General features: G+C 40.2%; 1 protein-coding gene across 1 annotated transcript in view; it reads right to left on the bottom strand.

Moving 5' to 3' along the window:
- Window positions 1-24,481, bottom strand: part of LOC120045086 (ephrin-B1-like) — a 77,022-nt gene that overhangs the window by 39,452 nt on the left and 13,089 nt on the right. Inside the window, exon 2 of the mRNA XM_038989956.1 lies at window positions 9,929-10,206. Coding sequence (XP_038845884.1) covers window positions 9,929-10,206 — 278 coding nt within the window. The remainder of the gene's footprint in view (window positions 1-9,928; window positions 10,207-24,481) is intronic.

The following is a 24,481-nucleotide window of genomic DNA, read 5'->3' as shown; positions in this document are numbered from 1 at the left end:
GCACACACGTACGCATGCAGACTCACGTACTATATGTGCACATCCCCACACACACTCACACAAACAACACCACGCACATCTCGGTTTCTCTTTCTCAAACCCACTCATGGGCCTCCAATCCCCCAGCCCAACTGGAGTGGCAGCTGTCACAATGCGTCACCATCAGCCGTGGCGGGTAACAGGGAATCAATCAGTGTGCAGATTAGAAAATAGGTTCTCCCAACAAAAAACCTCCATAGACATACACATTGTTCAAAGTAGGGGATGTGTTGTCTTTTGAAAAGAGCATGAGATGATTAGCATGGAAGAACTCCATGCTAAAATGGATTTTTGTTTGGGGGATTGTTTTTTTCTATCTGGGAGTATAATCACTTCAGTATGTCTGTTTCTTTCTACTGCAGCCCTGTGGTCTGGCCGACTGGCCCTGCTGCCAAATGGTGGTCAGGCTGGAGTTGACATCAGTGGGTTATCACTGACACCCCTCCTGCTGAGACTCGCTGACCCTCTGCACAGGGGCACACAGGGAAAGACCCACCACCACAGGGGGGGGGGGGGGGGGGGGGGGTGACCACCACAGGCCCATACGAATCATGTCGTATGTTTACTGTGGGGATGAACTATGTGGTGCAGCCAGTGCAAGAACTGACTCCCAACGCACGGCATATGAGAAAGCTATACCAGTGTGCATACAGTCAACAAAGATAATCCTCTCCATGTCTGTGTACACAATGTGAGGGAACTATACCAAAGAGCATATCTTTTAATTCTGAGGCGAGAGTGAGATAAAAAGTTTATGCTAGCCTCCTCCGTGTGCTGCATCCCCCCCCCCCCCCCCCCCCCCATCATTGGAGCAAATTAGAGGCATTATCTCTGGTGTAATGATGTTTACAGAGGAGTATAAAACAATGTGATGAAGCATTATGGCTACTCTGCCACAGAGCCATAACAAGTATGTCATAGAGCAACAGTTATTCTGAGCGACAGAGAGTTAAAGTACACACAGAGCTGTAGCAGCTGGGTCACATTGCCTTGAGACATTTATATAAAAGTGCCAAGGAAGTTTAATCTTATCAGCAGAGTGATACCTAATAGAAAAATCGTTATCCCAGAGTTAGATTGAGACGTTTTGGCATACCAATTGAATATAGTGTATGATGAATCTGTTCTGTCTGAGGAGTTTTCATGGTCAGCTGTTTTGAGTCACAGGAAACAAAGGTCTGAACTCAATAGGGAAACTCTTCAAGGTACTTTATTTTCCCTAACGTCATAAGAACTACTTGGGCCCATAAAACAGCTTTATATGCCCTTGGTACAGTCTAAATGTAACCCCTAAGATATCTCACAATTTTCTGGTAAAAGAAAATGCAGATATTTTTCACATTTTTGACTCAATGGTATTTGACAGTATTTTATGTTTTTAAATAATACAAGTTTTCAATATGCATTATGACTAGTAAATTACCCTAGGGTGGCAACAAATACAGTATAAGTGATTTCAATGGGGCTTTCTCTATTCTGACTGTTCTATACTGATCAATCCAACTTAATTTTCAGAGTTTTCATAAATGTCAGCATTTCCTGCACTTTTGTTATCATTTCCAAACGGTGCCACGCAGGGCTCCATGATATGGGAAAACAAATCTAGGCATAGTTAACTGGTGAACTGCTGGAATCATGGAAATAAAATTATTATTCAAATTCTTTAGTTGGAATTAGGGTTGCAAAGCCACCCGTAATTTACCAAAGTTACCAGAATCTTCAGTAATTAACAGACAATCTATGGCAAGCTATCGTAACTTTGGTCATTTATACTTGAATAACTTTTAAAAAATGTATTCATATATACTTTTATTTGTTATATATGTGTCCATATTGTCCGTGAGTTTGTAGTAGATAGACCACATGGTTAAAGAGAAAATAGCCTAATTATTGAAAAAAACAGGATTATTTTCTATTAACTCTTCCAAATATTGACTTTTCTTCACAACTGCCATCATTTTGACGCCAAAACATTGACAAAAAATACATATTGACATAGTAAAATAAATGTGTGTAAACAAAAGGAATGCTGAAACCCTCATATTAAACACTAATTGTATTCACTAAATAGATGGTTTATATTTAGGATAATGTTTTACAGCTTTGTCATTAAATATTTTGTAATTCTCTCCAAAAAATGTATCATCTTACTTAGTTATTTTATATATTTTACATGTGATAAGGCCACACAGAGGACCAGAGATATTTAGACAACTGTGATAATCTGAAGCCACTAGATGTCTTGTTATAGATTACATAAAATCCTTAAAAGTAGCAAAATGCTGGTAGTGTACTGATAACTTTGAAAGTTTCCAGTAATATATCCTCCCTTTGTAACCCTAGTTGGAATGTAGTGGGCCGCACCTTGAATACACTGAGTATGTTTACATGCACACTAATAATTCGATATTAAACTGATTATACCAGTAGGCAAAGTATCATAATAGTAATGTAAACACCTTACTCTGCTTATTTATTTAACCTTCATTCTATTTTATTTCACATATGAGCCCTGAATACATTAACTACAGAAGATACACACATCAAAATATAAATACAAAATGCAAGCAGAAAGAAAAACATTGTCATAAAAAACAAACACATTCTTCAGTAATAAGGTCCTCAATCAGCTTTCTGAATTGCCCTAGAGGCACCAGAGCATCAAATTTAAGAACATTTTGAAGATTGTTCCACAAATAAGGTGCAAGAAAACTAAAAGCTGATTTACCTAACTCAGTAGAGACCAAAGGAATTTCCAGAGTTAACCATCCCTGAGACCGGGCTTTTTAAATGAAAACATGGCAATGTATCAACCCACGTGACATCAAAGAGGGACAACCAACTTTCTGCTAGAGAATGCAGTGATGAGTACTAAAATTGTCTCCCGTAATAAAGCGCAATGTGCTGTGATAAACTGCATCTAACGGCTTTAATGAAGTGGCAGCTGTGTTCATATACAGTAGATGATGTTGCCATAGTCTAGGAACGTAAACGGAATGATCTGCTTTCTACTATTTAGCGAGAGGCAGGACATATTTCTATAGAAGAAACCCATTTTTTTTCTCAGCTTCTTAACTAACTCATCAATATGCTTTTTTAAAGACAGCTTCCATCTATCCAGATGCCCAGATATTAGTAAGCAGGGACACGATCAATATGGACACCATCCAAAGTACACATGCTTAAATCATCATACTTATATTTACATATACTTAGGTTTACCTGCATTCAGAACTAATTTCAGGTCAATAAAGTTTTTCTGTAATACAATTATCTTAATCGGTGTAAGGTCAAAGTAAGCACTCGCCAATTAAAACACTTGGTTTTCTGAGCAATCTTTCAAATTATTAGGACATGTAAACTGCTTAATCGGCGTTCCAATGGTGTATTTGATCTGCTCATGTGCAAGCACCGGTAGCGCAAAACTCTCTCTCATGCGCAAGTGAAGTGGGTTCGGATAAACTGAAAGAAATAGAAATAGTTGTCCAAACACAAAATCAAATAGGCTTTGTAAAAATAACATGGTCACTGTGGTAGAACGTTTATTTTGATTGGTGATTTTCTACATTTATTTAAGTCCCATCAGGTGGCCTGATTTCAGATATGTCCATGTAAACAGGATTATTAGGAAAATCGTTCTTCTCGCAAAGCATGCAAACCTTTTAAACTAAACATTATATTAATCTGACTATCCACAATAATCATATTATTGTGTGCATGTAACCGGGCTCATTGTTGTTTGACATAACAACATAACAACCAAAATTGTTTGCCAATGTTTCCAGGTGACACTAATTAGATGTTACATTAGACGTTTTCTTACCTCATGTAGCTAGCTAACATATACATGCTTCGCCTATTCCTCTCTGATTTAGAAGATACTGCCACAGATAGAACAATGAGACAGATTTTTCTGTCTCGTGTATAAATGTGAAGCATCTGGTTGGCGTTTCCACTCACTACCAAACTAGGTGATGAGAGGAAGCCCAGTGGCCCTTAGTGGGAGAAGGAGTGAGATGGAGTGAGATGGATTTTGGCCGACATTCTTCTAATTTTCTCATCGATGAAACATTTGATTTCCATACAGTTTTCTGTTTCCAAAACTATAATCTGTATCAAACAGAGTGGACTGCATTTTTGTAGACTTTACCCTTTGCCAAAGTTTACAAAAACGGTGTTGTTTAGAAGGAGTGCAAAGGCAAATTGCACACGCGTACTTCACAGAGTAGTGATGGGTCGTTCACGAACGAGTCGGCTCTAAGAGCCAGCTCTTGTAGGTGAACATTGGAAGCCGGCTCGCATATCAGAAGAGCCGAATATATTTATACAAATATTACAAATAAAATTAAGATCTGAATAATCAAAAGATTTAAATGAATAGAATTAACTAATTCAAAGAACAAAAAAAGAAATAAAATAATATAGGCCTAAATGCTCAAGTGCACACACATTCGTTCTGACGGTCTGCTCAGACTAACAGCCTCACCTGTTGTTCCTGTCAATCAGACACGCAGTGTCAACCAATGAACCAAAGATGGGACGGCCGAGCCAACTCACTCACAGTCACACACTTAGCAACCGAGGAGAGAGATGAAGGACAGCTGTGAAAACAACAGCTGGAAAATGAGTCGGAAGCACAGTAGCATTTGGATGCATTTTAAGAATGTAGACAATGTTAGAGCACAGTGTAGAATTTGCCAAAACAAAATCTCATATAAAGTCGGTTCAACGCACAACCTACACCGGCATATGTGAACTGTGCACACAACTGTGAAGCTAGCTGTAGCGGAGCTTCGAGAAACTAGCGGGCCTGCTAGTCATAGTGGTGGGGCCAGCACCTCCACACGTGGAGATGTATCCACTCAGTCAAGTAGGCCTATTCCGCGACCCACAGCAACACAGTCTTCTATGGACCAGTTTATGCCAAGGTCTATGTCTGTAGCAAAACAAGGCCAAATTGATATTGCATTGGCTAAAATGATTGCCACCGATTTCCAGCCATTTTCGATCGTGGAGGACAGAGGTTTTAGAATTTATAGCAATAGTCTAAATCCAATGTACATAATTCCAAGCAGGAAAACCCTTTCAAAATCACTTATTCCACAACTGTACGAGAGCACACAGGTTTCAGTGCGGGAAAGAGTCCAAAAAGTTGCAGTTTGCCTTACCACTGACTGCTGGACATCAAGGGTAACCACTTCTTACATGTTGGTTACATGTCACTTCATTGAAGATTTTTCGATGGCTAGCTGTCTTCTGGACTGCTTTGAGTTCATCGATAGACACAACTCAGAGAACTTGGCAGAGGAACTGTTGAGAGTGGCAAGTAGATGGAAAAGTGTTCTGTTGTGTTAGCGACAATGCAGCTAACATAACCAAAGCCATGAACATTTTAAAATGGACCCATCATCCATGTCTTGCCCACACAATCAGCCTGATTGTAAGAGATGCTCTGAAGGTGATGAAGCCCACTGTGGACAAAGTGAAAGCAGTTGTGGAATACTTCCACAGGAGCACAGTAGGTGCTGAAAAACTAAAGTCTACACAACGCCAGATGGGGATGCCTGAGCTGAGGCCTAAACAATGGACAATGGTGGAATTCAGCATTTTATATGTTGAAGCGGTTTCTTGAGTCAAAGGATGCCATCATCTCTACCCGGGACATTGGCAATCCACCTGTTGATGCTCTGACCCAAGAGGAATGGGAGGTGGTGGAGGAGGTGTGCAGAGTCCTGGAACCCTTTGAGCAGGTCACTGTGGAGATCAGTGGAGAGAGGTACAGTAAGCAGTTATTACTACATCATTATTTAATCCAGCATTATATATGTAGATGAGCGGTAGATGAGAATGTAGTATCAGTCGACAAAACATGAACCTGAACTAATAAGTTACTGATCTCTCTTTTCAGCTATGCGACTGCTTCAGAAATGATACTCCTGTGTAAGGGTCTGCAGAGAATCACAGCCAGCCACCAGAGAGAAGCAAATGTAACCACAGGACATGTGACAGAGTTGATGGACACCCTATGTTCATCAATGGACAGAAAGATCCACAGAATGGAATATAATCACGTGCTATCAGAAACCGCTGCACTTGACCCCAGGTTTAAGAAGTTAGCCTTCAGTGATGCCAGAGCGATTGATGAGGCTCTTCAAAGAATAACCTCAGCAGCAGGGAGGGACAGCCCCAGCAGTCAGCTGGCTCAGGCACCAGGGCAACAGGAAGAAGAGGGATCAGATGGAGCAGAAGCACCAGCAGTAGAGCCACAAATGTCTGCTGTTTGGATGCTGTTTGACGAGAGAGCAACTGGAGATGCAGCACAAAGGAATGCCTCAGCAGATGCCATAATGGAGGTCCGATCCTATTTGGAGGAGCTATTTGGATCTGCAGATCCTCTGAGCTGGTGGAAGAACAAGGCCTCTGTCTACCCATGGCTTACTAAAGTCATGACAGGGAGACTCTGCATAGTGGCCACATCTGTTCACTCTGAGAGGGTCTTCTCGAAAACGGGACAAATAATTACTGAGTGAAGAAACCACGTCAGCCCCTCGAAAGTGAGGCAACTTGCATTTCTGAATGCAAATCTCTCATAAAAGCTAAATATGGTCAGCATTTCTGTGTGCTGCTGGTTATAACATAAATAATAAAGAAGAGAGAGAAAAGAGGGACCAGTTTAATGTTTTAAGTTGGATGCTGCAGTTTTACACATTGTTATTTATTTTTCTTTCTGAAATGGTGCAATATTCTATTATTATGTTGTTCAGATTGTATTTGTTTTGAATTGTTACATATATATGCACTTCGTTTATATACATTACAAAAGTTATACTTCATATGCACATGTTATAGCATCCTTCGTTTTTACATTTCAATTTGTGGGATGCTGCAGTTTTGCAAATTGTTATTTATTTTTGTTTGATATGGTGCAATATTCTATTATGCTGTTCAGATTGTATTCGTTTTGAATGGTAAGATTTAAATGCACTTTGTTTATATACATTAAAAAGTAATATTTTAAATGCAAATGTTTAATAGCATTCTTTTTCATAACAAACCAATGCATTTTTAAATACATTGTGGTTAAGATAGAGTATGATTTCATTTAATAATTTCATTAGAATTGCATTAACACCAATCATAGTCAAACTATCGCAAACTGTTTGACTTGAAAAAATACAAAACATATATTTTTTTAAGAGCCATTTGGGAACCAAAAGAGTCGGCTCTTTTTGGTGAGCTGAGCCGAACGAGCGGGCTCATTGATAAGAGCCGGAATACCCATCACTATCACAGAGTAGGCGCTCCCTAACGGAAATTTGCAAATAAATTGTAGAACGCACCAATAGGATCTCACTAGCTCGTGCTTGGCTCTGCCCATCTCCTTGCTTGTTTTGCCCACTATGATTCATTTGCTCCCATTGGAAATGGCAGGCTCTGGTCTATCTTGGGTTAGTTATACAAATCTTTGATACCGTTGCACAAACAACATACTTATCTATAGTATGCATACACCATTACTGGTACCATGCTGTATTAGATAGCTATGTTTGCTCTGACTCTTACTACATTTAGCAAGCTAGCTAGCCAGCTTACTAGAAACTAAAAATATTGATTTGAGCCACAACTTGCTATGAAAAGACAAACTAGCAGACAGTAGTTTGCAGACAGTAAGATACACTAACTAATAGTGTAATAGTGGAAAGCAGCGTGTCACCAACATCTTGTTGCATCTATCTGACCATGCAGGCTGCAGAATGAACAGCAAGAAAGTGGTTGTGACTCCGTGGTCGAGCGACTGCTCTCCTCGAGTGACAGGGAGCAGGGCTTGGTGTGGGAAGTAGCATGCACCAGGATAGAGAGAAAGACGATTCAAGTAGAAAACGGAGTAAACTATAAAAACAGACATTACACGCACCTTTGCGTTTCAAATGTAACAAACCAAACATTGAAATACTGTTACAGAGGGTAAAGTAAGGACCGAGTTTTGGAAACCCTGGATTAGATCAAAGACAAAGTCAGTCAGATCTCAGAGAGATATTCTCACAGACAGCAGCACTCTTGGCAATGGAAGTTGTGCGTTTTATCAAACATCACTTTGATTTATGAAGAAACAAGTGAATCAGCAGTGTAGAGTGCACTGTGCTTTGCCTCTCATTTTCATCACTAATCCACCAATACTCAGAGAGCTGCAGAGTTCACTAATTAAACAAGCGCTTGAGCTCATTTCCCCTTTAACAAGAGTCACTGTTTATCAAGAGATGTCAAAAGAATACCGGATACCTTATCCAACGTTCTGTACGTGTGTGGCTGGGACTGCTCTTACACATTCAGTGTGCACACATGTTTTGATAAATGTGGCCCATTTACTCCTGCAACCACATCATAAATTGTTCTTTTTGGAACAGGAATAAAGAACATGAGGAAAATATACAGACTACTTTCAAGGATAATCAGAAATGTAATCAGTTTGTGGCAAAGACACAATATGTTTGGTTTCCAATTAGAGAAGTATCAAAGCTGGAAGCGCTTTTTCATGCTTCACCAGTCATTCAGTGTGTTTTTATGGGACATCCACGTTGGGTTGAAGACCAGTTATCAGTGAGACTGGACATTATGGTGTCATTGATGTTCTGATGCTAGATCTGTGAGAGGATAGGACAATAGCAGAGCTCCTTCCCCAGCCAGCCACCAGTGATGATCTAAAGACATACCAGGTGGATCAAAGGGTTAAAGAAAAGAAGCCTTGGGCCTGTGGACCTGTGGAGTCCGGTGAAGTCGATTATGTGCTGGTGTTAGGGTGTCAGAGCCAATGGGCTCGGCTCAGCGATGTGTAACAGAACAAATCAGGCCTGCTTGACTGGAGCTGACCCCTCTGCCAGAGTTTAAGTGTTATTGCAACTGACCGGATCTGACAGAAACGATTTCGCCTCAGAAAATTCAGAGACCCCTCTACGCTTAGAGTCGCACTGAGCAGGGAGAACTAGGCTAGTAGTGGCTGCACTTAAAAACAACGGGTCAAAAGATACTCAAGGACGCTCAGGCATTCCCGAACAAGGACTACCTGATAAGATTTTCATTCAACATACATTATAGTCAGATGACCTTAAGAAAATGTTCATGTTGTGCTGAGGGAGTTTAATGTGAGCTGTAACGATTTCAGGCTCAGCAGAAGGATAATCAATTCAGTTGTACTAGACAGGTCTCTTTCAGATCACAGCAAATATTTCAGAAGCCTTGTATTCCAAGAAAAAGAGCCAGTATCTATATGTGGCATACTAAGGAATGTTTAAGGGATACTTCGGGTTTTTGGCAATGAAGCCCTTTATCTACTTCTCCAGAGTCAGATGAACTCATGGATACCATTTTTATGTCTCTGCATCCAGTATGAAGGAAGTTAGAGGTAGTTTCGCAAGCCAATGCTAACTAATGTTAGCGTAATAGCTGGAAGTCTATGGCATCTACTAGCCTGTTAGCAGTTACCATAGACTTCCAGTCATTGCGCTAACACTAGTTAGCAATTGCGCTAATTCTAGTTAGCAACTTCCTTCAAACTGCACGCAGAGACATACAAATGGTATCCCACGACTCACGAGTTCATCTTACTCTGGGGAAGTAGACAAATGGCTTCATTGCCAAAATCATGAAGTATCCCTTTTAAGCCCACGGAAAATACAACTGTTTGATCTTATCGCAGCACTGCAATACCCATTTCTAAATGATAGATTAAGGAAAAGCCTTGTGAATTGTTTGCAATTCTATTCCATGTCGGGGCTGTATTAAACTATGAATAATCTAGGAACAATCGTGTTGTAATTTCTAAGCATCAATACAAAGTTTATAGATGGTATAAAATAAGATGCATCGGTGTGGTTAAATACCAGATACTCACATGTGATGTAGTAATTGATGTTCTTTTTGAACTCCAGGCCCATGTAGTTTGGACTGAACTCCTGAAACTTGATTGTGAATTTGATGTCCTTCTCAGGCTTGTTGCAGTTGACCAACACATTGGGGTCCATGACTGTGCTGCATTGGTCTGCCTGCTCCTTCTTCACCAGGTATAGTTTGTAAAACTCATACGGCCGCCCCATGTCTGCCTTTGGGCAGATAATGTCCAGCTTGTCTCCTATCTCTGGATACATCACCAAGCCCTTCCCATACTGAAATCTGAAACAGACAAAATATGACAGAGAAAGGTAAGAATATCAAATACTCAAATAACAGCAATACATATAAGGTCTGGACATACATCACATTCACTGCATAACAGTGTGTTATAACTCTCTATAAAATGTGATTCTTCTTTACCCAATACAATAGTGTTGTCCGTGTCTGGCTGGCAGTTGCTTGAGCAACAGTGACTAATTTAAAGTAAATTGTTTGTTATTTCACTTCACTTAAAGCAGGTGCAAAACAAATCATGAGTGAATTAATTGTAAGGAACATGTTAAGGGAAGCGGGGGCGGGTGTTTACAACGCCACATAAACATGGCCGACCGTCGAGGACAGCTTTGGGACATGCTTTTACATCTGGGGTTGATAACATCAAACACACAGATAACAACCAAGAGCTCAAGCTGTTATAATGTAAACACTTGCATTCATTTACATCAATGCCCATTGATTTAAAACACAGCAAACAAAGCAGACATCCCCTATCTTTACCTCAGCAAACATACAGCACAATACCAGGGCAGATGTCAATAGGAAATCAGTTTGACAGAGGGCTGCCCAGGCCCTGATTGAGCTTAATCTGCGGCAAGTGAGGAGAGAGTACAGATAAACACAAAGCGCTGATGGACAGATGGCATGCATGCCTTATCTAGATGCTCCACACCTTATCTTTCACAAATTCATTTTGATATCTTCTCTCTCTAACTCAAAGCAACAGGCCCTGCTGAATTCTATTTGAGGATTTAGACCTGCTGATTGCCTTTGATGCATCATACTTCTCAAGTGGTTTCTTTTTCTTTTTTTGATAAGAACCCTTAGGTCTGCTGACATGCTTAATCCAAAATGAGAGAAGAGCTGATGTTGTCAGTTTTTGATCTGGTCCTGTAGAAGTCAAACAAATCGGTATTGTGATGAATGTGTTTTTGTTCAGCTTAAAGTCCAAACAACCTTGTCCTAGTTACCAGAGAGATGCTGCTCAGTTTGATGATGATGATGTGTTTGGTTGCGATGGAGACGGAAATGTACAACTTGATCCTTATTTACATTTAATTTGCATACACACTGTTCCCAACCACTTTCAACATGGTTTAATAGACAAGAAACCAGCTTTCATGACTCATTCATCTTAAGGCCCTGGTGGATAGGAGGCCGACTAATTCTCCCAACACTAAAATGAATCAACAGTAAGCAATGTCTGTCTGTATGTCAGTCAGTCTGCCTGTCTGTGGGAAACCTTAGTAACTAAGGTATGCTAGTATGATATCTTAGACAAAAGTATGTGCCCTGGTTCCACTATGTCAATCCGTCATGGCTCGTTTAGTATCCAGTCTGCAACGACCCTGTCTCTCTACTTGCTGTATTCACTCACTAGTAATTAGTCTCTCCTTCTCTCGTCCCTTCGTCATGACGTTCTATGTGGTATTACAGATCTTTGCCATGCATGATGGGACTCATGATTTGTAAAATAAAAAGGGTCCCTTGCGTTCGCTAACAGCTTAGGAGATGTGCTGATGCATTATTATTCCCTATATACTGAAGCGGAACTGGACAACAGCATACTATTACTGTACATAAAGACGAAGCAGAGTGCACAGCCTGGAGTGAGCACAGCTTGCCTGGCCCTGCGGTTAGATTGGTGTTGTCTTTGTCTCTCAGACACTGGGTCCTCTGTTTGCTTCCCAAACCTGTTTGATTTGCCCTTATCCTCAGGCTTCTTCAGAGACTGATCAGGTGTCTGGCTTTAGTTTCCGTATTGTCTCCAAAGTGTTTCTGAGCCAATGGAAATGCATTCTTCAAAGTGTGTATATAATGTAGCTCTGTTAGCAAACTTTCTCAAACTAACACTCAATCCTCCACAAAGCAGCGATAATCTCTCTGTTATAATCCTCTGTATTTACGGTCATGGGATCCTCAGAGGATAAGGTAAACGGCCAGGGGCCAGCATAAAGTCATGCACCTAACAAAGGATTCACTGCATTTGAGGTAGCTGCCGACTAGCAGTATATAAAAAAGAAATAAAAACCAACTGTATTTTAAACTAAAGTGAGCAACACATAACTCATGGCTGTCTGCAACACCGACACTGACTGTCTCATTCTGTTGTCTCTCAGTAGCCCCCTCTTCAGTTCACAGTTATGGTCTGACACAAGCACCTCAAAATGGAGTACATCAATAGAACAATATGACAAAAGCCATGTTAGGTATTTCTCTATAAACTGTGTCAGAGCAACTTGTGTTGATGGTTGCCTGCCGTACCCTGTGTGGTCCAACAAAAATAGAGAATAATACACCTACAAAAACACAACCCTGACTAAATGCACAACAACAATAATCGAGTAGCTATAGATGTCAGAGAAGGATATAAGACAAGGATACCTTAAAAATCACACAATACCCTGTCTGCTGCTCCTCTGTGCTGATTAGGATGTCTCAGGTTTTGTAAAGCTTTGACTGCCTATTACTACTCCATCTACCAATTCCATCTACCAATTACTACTCCATCTACCAAAGGGATGCCCAAACAGATCCTCCATTCCCTTTGTGCTGATCAAACAGGACTGCTGCTCTGTTGAGCTAAGAAGCAAAGCAAAGACAGTGTTCAAATTCCAGACTGAACACTGGAAATTACAGGTCATCTTCACGATTAGGGCTTTGAGCTCTGAATATCCTCCCACCACTTTCCATAGGAAATGCGGTTTAAAGAGTGACAATTTGACATGGCAGGCAAGAGTTTTTTCGTTTTCATCACTATTATTTTCAGGGACAGAAATCAGCAGACACAGTGGGGTATTATGTGAGTTTTAAAGCGTAATGAATATTAATGAGAGTGATTAGCATATTCATCCGGGGTGCTAAATGATTGCCATTTCATTCAGTTTGCCATCTTACAAATCCTTTCAATGGTCATTTTTCATCAGAGAAAGAATGGTATTATTACTGCTTTCTCCACAGTCAGTAGGGTTTTAAAGTGATGTTACATGCAGCTAGCACACCAGGATATTTTTGTAATACATAAACATTCAGTTTAGGATGCATGGTGATCCTCAAATAAAATGCATTATATATCATATGGTTACAAGCATGTCCGAATCACCATAACTCATTGTTACAACAAGTAACCTGCATTTAGATAATAAACAATCACAGACAATAGTGGGGGAAACAGTGAGTGGTCAGTCCTTTACTGGATAGTAATACAATGACAGCGAGCACAATAACTAGCAAGTATAACATCTGCAACTATTGACTGGAAATTCCATTTTCAGGGTCTTCCAGGGCAAGGACAAATAGCAATATTGCACTGAGTGCATTTGTGAAAACATATTTTTTTAAATAACAGTGGATTTGATTTCAATATTGAACTAATCCTCCATCACCATGTTGCCTCATCTCCTGCCATAAGTTGCCACCCTGGACCTGACAGGCCTGATGCTGCCTCCACTCCAAGGCCCCTGGGATACTGTTTAACATAAGTAGGTACCAGGCCAACACCTTATCTCAGCCTCACATGCTAAATAAAATTCACTGGGGTCCAACAGAGACACAGTCCCAAAGACATATTGTGACTGCTGCTCTCAATCTCAAGACACAGCCCCTCAAAGTCTATAATCTAGCAATCATTAGAAAAACACCCTTTTAAGCCGTGGGGAATGATTACTTATAGATAAGGGGACGCCGGATTAATCCAGCTTCTGTTATCGTTATACAGCATTGTTATCTTAATGTTTCATCATTATAAAAACATTGAGTGAGTGATAAACCAAATTAACCAACCTTTAAGGCCTTATTTTGCAAGAAAACAAATGAAGACAATATTTTATTCAAATCTTAAATTGATGGTTTAGGAGTCAACATATTTGCATTAAAATCAGCTTCCTAAGGTTACAACCTCTGGCGGACATTTGGCTCCATTATACCAGGAAGCTAACGTGGTCAAACACTGAATCAGAGACATTCATTCAGCCTGTCAATGAAGACATCAACTTCTGTGAACCGTCACTGATGCACGTTTTTGCTTGAACAAACCAAGTAGGCATAAAAATTAAATAAAATGCAAATGTCCCAGTATCTTTCCCACTGCTAGGAAAACGACAATCAAATATGTGTCAAATATACCAGGTGCAAGGGGACAAGCTCAAGCAATATGGGAAAACTTGAAGAAGCAAACTCATCTCCATTGTCTGCGCTGCTCATTATCAACTGTGAAAGACTGAAAAAATAGCCCTCCTTTGTTCTTCACTCATTTGGGCCTCCTACACACTTAGAGCCTGGGCAGTTCCTTTCAGGCTTTGGAGGAGACAAGGCCTCATTCTCTCGCCAATCGGATTTACAAGATGCACCAGTCGGGCATAAACAAGTTTCCATAGAAACGTTATGATTTCTGTGCAAATTTTCCCTCTTCCTCTCTCTCTTTCCCACATTCTCTCCCTCCACCCATCATCTCTGATTAAAAATGATTACATAGTCTACAGGGAGAGGAGAGAAAATGTTTTCTAATCTTATTCAAAATTAAGGTAAAGACTTTTTTTCTGTGAATAAAACTAAAGTATATTTATTCAAAGCCAGGAAAATAATATAAAGTGTAAGTTTTAATTTGCATTGTAGTCACACACAATTATTTTCAGTTGCATTTGTAATTGATTATATTTATTAATCAACAGCACTGTAATTCATGTGATTGAATGGAACCCCCCCATCCCCACTTATAGAGTGAGCTCAGAATCGCCCCTCCCCAAGGCGTGCTCAGACGAACGATAAACTTCACAGTGCATCATTATCACAGCTTTCTGCTTTCCTCATTTTAACATTACGCACATGACTTAAACTCTCTCCCTGCCTCTCTCTATCTCTCTCTCTCTCTCTCTCTCACACACACACACACACACACACACAAACACACAGACATTTTTAAACAACTGAACACAGACTTAAGACTGGCTTGAATGCAACCAATTAAAGAGCTGCTATACGTAGTCCATGCAAATGAAGGTTATTCATTCACATGCTCTCACAATGCTACTGAGATCTTCACACAGCCAAGGGGGGAAAAGATCTCTCATGAGTGGCATGGCCACACTCTCCCCACCCCACCTCCCCTTCACACATTCCAAGGGGGAATTCAAGCACATGACTTGGCAGACCCTTCCATCCCACAATGCCCCGTTGCTGGAGGATTTAGGCTATCCAATGGAATATCAGAGAGGGGTGCAACTAGTCTGGGACTCTAAAGCCGTCACCATTCATACAACTTCATCAATAGGCCTCAGGCTAGCTAGAGGGCAGGATACACTCTAAACATTCAAACGTGCACATTGAATACTTAGTTATTTAACATTTACAATTATGAGTCAATTCCAGTTGAAGACAAAATTGACAAATGCAAACTTGCGCATCATTTTTTGCAGTTGAAGGATCTTGGGCTCGTTGAATAATATCTGTTGTTTATTTCACCAGAAGTAGTTTTCCTGTGGTCCTAGTTTTTAAGGTTGGACAAAAATGGAGATTGGCAGGTATTATTTTCCTTCAAGCCTACAAATCATTAACTAACAGAAAAACATATTCTTGCTTTGACAGTAATTTGAGGGTAAGGTAACCGCAACCCAAACAAGCTGTTATGCAGTGAGAGAAGAAAAATAAATGCCTGAAAAAAGAAAATCAACACCTTCTAAACATTGCATCCAATCTTTAAAACTTTTCCTACAAGTCTGTGATTGTGTTAAAATACAATATTTTATATTTTACAATATGATATGGATGTTGCATCCCTGTCCAAAAGACAGACAACTGCAGCTGAAACTGTTGGTACTGGTCAATAAATTATTACTGTAGCGTTATTAAACGATTGCCATATTGTACACATTTTTATTTTTATTTTTTCATTTTTTTGTGTTTGAACTTCATATAATTGCCAAAAATAACATAACTTTTTTATATCTTTAACAGCAAATACACATTAACACGGGTACATTTACGTCCATTAATGGGGTACAGTATAAAAAAGACCTGTGATAGCGTTCACACCAAACCAATTCCTTGGTTAATGTTGCTCAAATACAGACTGGTCATTGTTTAGTGAGTTCAGTGTAGAATAATGGCTTTTGTGTCAATGAGCTACAGTCTGGTTTACAGAGGCACTCAAGGCACGTGCATCACAGTGCTCTGCGGTAAGTATCATAGCAATTTCAACGTACCAATACATTTTACCTTCAACCCGGCTTTGAAAAGCAAATGGGCAGTTAGTGTCTGGTAGTACGTAGGCAGAGGATCAGTCACACTTAAACAGTTAGAAGGGTGTTAATGTGTTATCTTAAAGTTGCAATACCCTCACAGAAATGTTCAATTACATATCGAAGGAGAAACGGCGACTCGGCGAGCCCAGGGGCAACAGCGACAGATGCCCCCTACAGGTAGAGAGAAATAATCACCCTCCTTACTAAATCCATTACATCTGCTTTGCTTTGACATCTATTTTGGTCTCCAGTGCATGGAGCTGCCTGAGATTACCAGGGATACAGTAATTGGCAACAAGGCTGTGACTCCTCCAAATCAAGAGCCCAGTTTGGAGTATATCAGTTCTCAGTTCTCGTGGGCTGGAGACTGCAGCCCAGGGCTGGCTGTGTGAATGATCTCATTATCCCAATTACCTTCAAACAGGCTGAGGATTCTGTGGCAGTATGAAGTGTTGTGTCACTGTGACTGAGGTTTGGTTCACTGTAGCAACATTTTACTACATATCGAAAAGTGACCAATGGCTAACCTAATAACTCACTGGATAATTATTAGTCACATCATAGAAGTGCACTGCAGACTTTAGTTGAATACGGAGAAATCATATCATAGTCTACTACACAGTGCTTACACACTAATAAACTTGCAGAAAACACTAGCTATAGGGAATCAGCCACAGAAGCAGTAAAGTACTGTATCTGCAGCATGACTAATTTAGACACTCCCTTTTCAACTGGAAATTTTCCACACATCCTTCCTGCTGCCTGTATGACTAAATATGTCTCAGCCTACGCTGTAAAATACCAACAAGATTGCTAAATTATGAATTCCGCCTAGGAATGAGGGTGGGATTCATCACAAAAAAATGTACCACCGTAAAAATGCAACTTGGCAAGCGAAGCCAGCATGAGCATCAATGGACTGTTAGGGCCTACATCTGAGTGTTGGCAACTCTTAACTATGCCACTTTGACCACAAAGACCTCATACGGAACATTTTGTTTGAATATTTTTTGCTGAGATGTGAAAATACTGATCGTTACCTACACTGCTCAATTTAGATGTACAAATTTGTACCATAAATCAATCAAATCTAGGTCCATTCTAAGTTGGCTGGAGACAGAGACATACCAGGGTCACTGTGGTTCTGAGAGACACGTTTCCGGTCCTGGATGAAGCCCAACCCCAGATGGACTCTGATCAGCTGAGGAAACCCACTACAGACCCAGGGGGCTAGTGGCAGCCCAGCCAGCCCAGCCGACCAGGCCTGATCTGAACGGTGGCCAAAACACACCGAGTGATAGAAGAGCGCTCCGTACCAGGAGGTCCTCAGGGAAGGATGCTCCTTAAATGGGTTTAATTTGGGCGTCTGCCTCTGACTGTAATACCGTATGTGCTTCTAATGAGGATATATCAGTGTGGCCTCATGGAGATGGGGATGACATGATGAGACATTCTGTGATATAAGGTTCAGAAGGAAGCAGGCTATTACCTGGGATTGGAGATAAAGGTGTGGATGGAGGGTGTAAATTAAGACTAGTGCTACATTTATCTGACATCCCCTGCTACTCGATAAGAGGGGGAGTTTTTCTGTTCAGTATCAAAAGGGCTTTAACAACATTTCTCTGTAATGTGTTTCTGAGGCAGGTGCCCTGAAGAACATACCACATATATATTTGGCTGCATGGCACATGGAAATAAATGTATCACAAATTTACCAGAGGAAATACTAGCTAGCACTAGTTATGGACAGAAATTTGAATCAGGGGCATATAAGAAATGTTCAACCACTCAGTGTTCATTGTTTGGGTTTATCTGTGATATCAAAGAGGGCAAAACGAAAGACAACCTAATTTTTTTCAATATACTCCTACACAGTGGCTGCCATTCATCAGAAATGCTCAACTAAAACCGCCATAAAGATGTTCTGATTGTGTCTCTTCTGCTGTTACATCCCTTCAAGGCCACTAGGAAAAAGCTAATTGAAAAAGAAAATGATACAAACCAATGGTACACATAAGCAGTGGTGGAAAAAGTACCCAAAATCATACTTGAGAAAAAATAAAGATACCTTAATAGAAATTTACTCAAGTAAAAGTGAAAGTCACCCAGCAAAATACTATTTGAGTAAAAGTCTAAAAGTATTTGGTTTTAAATATACTTAAGTATCAAAAGTAAATGTAATTGTTAAAATATACTTAAGTCTCAAAAATAAAAGTATCAAAAAGTACCAAAAATAAGTATCAAAAATACAATAAAATAATTTCAAATTGCTTATATTAAGCAAACCAGACGGCAACATTTTCTTGTTTTTCTTTTTATTTACTGATAGCCAGGGGTACACTCCAACACTCAGACATCATTTACAAAGAAAGCATGTGTTCAGTGAGTCCACCAGATCAGAGGCAGTAGGGATGACCAGGTTTGTTCTCTTGATAAGTGCATGAATTGGACCATTTTCCTTTCCTGCCAAGCATTCAAAATGTAACGAGTACTTTTGGATGTCAGGGAAAATGTATGGAGCAAAAAGTACATTATTTTCTTTAGGAATGTAGTGGAGTATAAGTAAAAGTTGTCAAAAATATAAATAGTGAAGTACATATACCAAAAAAAATCTACTTAAGTAGTACTTTCAAGTATTTTACCTTAAGTACGTTACACCACTGCATATAAGAGACAAAACTTGTGTTTTTCTTTTACTAAACTTCTTTTTAAAAGTCACCTCCTCAACACTGCTTTCAGCTCATGGGGAAGATAATTAGCTACTTCGACTCCAGCAAGGCAGCATAATTTGTCTTGCTCACGCCCGGCAGCACAGAAGCAAGTCCTTGCCGGTAATAAGTCTAAAGAACACATATGACCTTAGGACAGTTCCCATATGCAAAAGGATGGCAACAGTAGTTCAGGACAAAACCTGACAAGGAGACAAGATTTATGATCCAACTGAACAAACTATGGGAGGTATAATGGTTTTTATTTATTCTCTACCCCCTTGTAACAGTGTTCAATATTTATCATTCTTTGTTAGGAAATGAACCATCACAACTATTGTTCAAGACTCAATTGGACAAGCGGAGCATTCCCGGGGCAGGTTCCCCAGATACGTCCATGACTTCTGCCCACATTCCCATCGCTTTGGTTAGGAGGAAAGAATGCCACAGGTCAGAGGAATGAGACGATGAGGCTGGCTCCTTCCATCCCCCTTTAGCGTTGACATGGAATGCGTGATTGGCAGCTCTCTTTATGTTTCTGACTGGGGGGAAAGTCTCTCAATAATACAATCTGACTCTAACCGGCCCACTGACAACAGGTTACTTACTCCTATAAACTCATAGAACCTTGAGACTCATAAGAACATTTTCCAAATGATTTTGAGCTAATACATTAGCAATGTACATACTCCTTTAATTAAGCTGCATTTGTCAACAAATAATATTATTCATGGTATTTCTCAATGCTATACTCTATATTTCCTATCTGAGAGACTGCAGTCTCGCTCGAGGGGAAAACAAACCTTGCAGTGAATGCAGAATATTGTTCACTGACATTCTCAGGCAGAATTTGATGTGATTGATGGTGATCTGAATTCAGCGAGAATTCCCATAGACTGTACTGTTACAGGAAGGACTTAATGAGGATCTGGCACCGCAATGGTGTTGCTGATCAGGTTACACACTGAGAACTGATTACCCTCTGCCCAACAACCAGCAAATAAACAGGTTTTACTCAGCAAACTGGAAGAATGCATAACCTGAGTAGCCTGAGAGACCCATGTCAATAATTGTAATATAACTTCCATTAACGTGAATAAAAAGAACTGGCCAAAAAATGTCCCGTGCCTTGGATTTAAAACAGATGGAAAATGTGATTAGTTGATTCGCTCAGTGGGCTGCATTGGCATGAATAGTGTCTTCTATCCTACAAGAGGAATCAGTAGCACTAATTCACCATTACAGTAGACAGAACTAATTAATTTGGCAGTAAGAGCTGATATCGAAGCTGCCGTCTCCATGCTAACCCTATGTAGACAAGTAAGAATGTAACTAGTCTGTCTAGCTAACACCTCTCCCAGGAAAAAAGCTGTGTATGCTCACAAAATACCTGGCTCAGTGCAAGTTCAAACATCTATGACACAACAACCATTTCATTGTCAAGACTTGTCCCAGGAGCATAGTAAGACTGCATTAATCAAAAACAGATCATTTTCTAGAGGAGCATTACACCACTTCACACGTTGAGCCCTGCACAACCGAGAAGTCATTTCTAATGGATTTAACCAAAACCCACTAAACGCACACATAAATCAAAATAAGTGCATGTCTTGGCCTGACCAGATTTGCATCTGACTGCCCCCTACTCCCTTTTATTAACTACCACACCAAAGAGACTCCTTTCAGAGTCAAGTCGGGATGAGAAAAGAACACGGTGTAATAGTAGGCGAGGGGAACAAAAGGGATCGAATGACAGCCTGTCATTGGGAAAGACAACTCAATCTCATATTGTTTAATTGAGAGTAGCACAATGTAACAATTCCACTGCTGGTGATCACAGTATTTCTGATTAGAGGGCATAGTCTGTGATGTATTATATCAACATATCACACCACTGGTCTGTCTTGAAAAACCTGTTGACCGCAACAATGTCGGTTAACAAGAGAGATAGAGCCAGCCACATCGATATAAATAGAATCTCCACCCAACACATCTTGGGGGGGGGGGTTACCTTTATTTAAATAGGCAAGTCAGTTAAGAACAAATTGATCTTGCAACTTTTCAGTTACTAGTCCAACGCTCTAACCACTAGGCTACCTGCCACCCCAAAATAATGGGAACCTTCTGTTTACTGTCAAGAGGAAACAAGGATAAAACAACTTATTGAACTTGGACCTTTTCAACACTTTGTGTGATTCCTTGTCATGCTGGTTGGAAACAAGTTTGGCCCCAAAGCAATAAAATACACTTGCCGTCTATTTGCCTATTAACAGTGATATAGGAGGAACTTTACAGAAACAGCCGACCACAGAACAATGCTAAATAAGGGTGAATAATCTCAATATTAACAACTCACTCAAAGGAAAGGTCAACCAGTAAACTAAAATATACACTGAGTGTACAAAACATTAAGAACATGTTCTTTCCATCACATAGACTGACCAGGTGGATCCAGGTGAAAGCTATGATCCCTTATTGATGTCACTTGTTAACTCCACTTCAATCATTGTAGATGAAGGGGAGGAGACAGGTTAAATAACGATTGTTAAGCCTTGAGAAATTGAATTGAAACATGGGTTGTGTATGTGTGACATTCAGAAGATGAATGGGCAAGACAAAATATTTAAGTGCCTTTAAATTGGGTATGGTAGTAGGTACCAGGCATACCGGTTTGTGTCAAGAACTCCAACGCTGCTGGGTTTTACATACTCAACAGTTTCCTGTGTGTACCAAGAATGGTCCACAACCCAAAGGACATCCAGACAGCTTGACACAACTGTGGGAAGAATTAGAGTCAACATGGGCCAGCATCCCTGTGGAATGCCCTTGACACCTTGTAGAGTCCATGCCCCGACGAATTAAGGCTCTTCTGAAGGCAAAAGGGGGGTGCCACTCAACATTAGGAAGGTGTTCCTAATGTTTTGTACACTCAGTGTAGGTTAAAACTAGACATACAGACTATTTGTATGGAACATACTAAACCTGCTGCTGCTGATGCATTTCATTTAAATAGCTAATTGCAAAAAGGCAAATCTCTCTCTTGTGAAACCAGAGTTTCAACAACAGTTGACAGGAGCAACAAGAAACAGGAGAAATACAAACAAAGCTGTTGTGATAAGGTTGGAACAGGTCTGTTTTAGTGCCTGGGGCGTGTATTACAGCTCTGGTCTGACAGACAGAAAGATGACAGTCCAGTTATTCAGTTTTTTGCCTTTGTTTCAGTAGGGTTATTTCCTTTTTAATTATAGTCTTCTCAAGACACCATTTGGTTTTGCTTTTGAGGAACAGCTGGCTAATAGCTTAAGACAGCAGGGGGAAAGACACGCTATTAGGGAAGCTATATTATCACCAAGCTATATTACTACCATCTGCAACAGATACTGGCCCTTAATCTCACTGAGTTTGGCCACACTGACACCGGAGCCTCTCTCTACCCAACAAGTCTTCCCTTTTGTGGAGACAGCTGCAACCTTGCCTCGCAATGTGACTGTGGACACGCACTGTTCATCTAGCACTTGACCAGAACACAGATAGAAAGTGGTTGATGTGCTTGAGCAGACACAATGCTAAATGGAGAAGACCACCACAGCCATATTGTCCAATCACAGCAAGTTTCCTCTTTGGCAACTTTTTCTTCCCAGGAAACAAAGTCTTAATGGAATATTGCATAAGACTAGTTCATTCTCTTTATTGGGATTTAGAAATTAAACTATTCTAACCATGTGATATTTTCTACATTTGATTCTTGATGACTTGATTCTTCCCTGGTTCTGTTTCCTTCCCACAGAGAATAAGAAACACATTAAAAATCCTGAATAGACTTTCTGGGTGCTAAGCCAGGCTATTTTTCAAACCTCACTCTGAGGGGATAAATGCTGACACACTATAATAACACTTGTCACGCAGCTGGCAACCTTAATGCCAACACAATGCACCAGAGGACTGCTGTTTTCAGAGCTTCCTCCTACCTCTTCTTTCAGCAGATTATTCAGACCGACTAAATTTGGGAACACTGGAATCATCGGAATCGAGCACAGCAGCTCCCCTGATATGTCAGAGAGAAGTCTAATGCTTGGAAATTGTTGCCTGTATTAAATAACTATTAGGATTTGGGTATTGCATGTTGGATGCTTTAGTATGGCAGATGTTGAGCTGAAGGAGCTGTTTGAAGTGTCAAGTGCTCCAACTCCCCCCTCCCATCGAGCGCCTTGCCATTGCCTTAGATTTACAATACATCTGTTAGTTTACATAATCACGTTTAATTTCCCCTACAGCTACGTATGGGCACCAGCCAGCACTCATGACAAATGCTCCAAGACGAATTGCTTTAAGACAGTTTTAGTGTGGAGAAAATTAAAACTCAAATATTAGGTTAAATCAGTCACTGGAGTATACATTTCATTACACAGAATCTAAACTCAGTAAATCAGTGTCCCACTATTCCTATAACAGTGGCTGTCAAGCGATCAAGTTCCAGCCAATACAGTCACATGATAACAATGACCACCCTATTGGAAAAATTGCTTGAAAAATCTGAATCAAAACATTTGTCTCTTATTACTGTTTTAGTAAGAGGCATTACTGAGCCAAGATGATAACAGGTGCATATATTTTGATGCTTTTATGAAAAACAAGCTTCAGAGATGCATAGCCTGGGGTTTCTCAGTCCTATTTTACTTCAGAGTGCCTTTAAAGTTTTTAAGCTGCCAGATCCATAAAGGCCATTCCGGTGGGAAGAAGCGGTGGCTTATGTCACAGCCTCATCATCAGTCAAAGCCTCAGCGGGGTGACCTGCGGCCACACTGTAACCTCACTGCAGGCAGACAATGGCCCAGTCCCCCGGAGGAGTACCTGGTCTCCAAACAATGTCATTTATTTTAATGTGAAAGGCCACACTGGGAGGAATTTCAATTTGGACTTCATTGTCCTCTTTTCTCTCTGAAACTTTAACCTGACAGCTCACCGCCTCTTTTCAAAACAAATGCTTTTGTCTGCAGGATTAATCCTCTATTGGTATGCCTGCATTGTCTTCAATATTCTCCATATCCCTGACTGTCAGGTAAAATAATTACATCAGGGTCATAAAAAGAGAAAATGTGCACGAAATCTGTGACTATCTGACTTAATCCATCAAACCAGCAATCAAAACAATGCATTAATAGACCTAAAATCCCACTAGCTTTAAGCCGCTGTGGATTTAACTGCAGCCTAACAGAAGGTTTATAAAGATCAAAACCACTATTCTCAGAAACTCTAAAAAGAAAAACGATGTATTTTTATATTTACAAATAAATCCACATGGTAAAAAGTTATATGCACAACAAATGATCT

The sequence above is a fragment of the Salvelinus namaycush genome, chromosome 3, assembly GCF_016432855.1.
Source record: "Salvelinus namaycush isolate Seneca chromosome 3, SaNama_1.0, whole genome shotgun sequence".
Lineage (NCBI taxonomy): Eukaryota > Metazoa > Chordata > Actinopteri > Salmoniformes > Salmonidae > Salvelinus > Salvelinus namaycush.
This window is presented reverse-complemented; position numbering and strand designations above follow the sequence as displayed.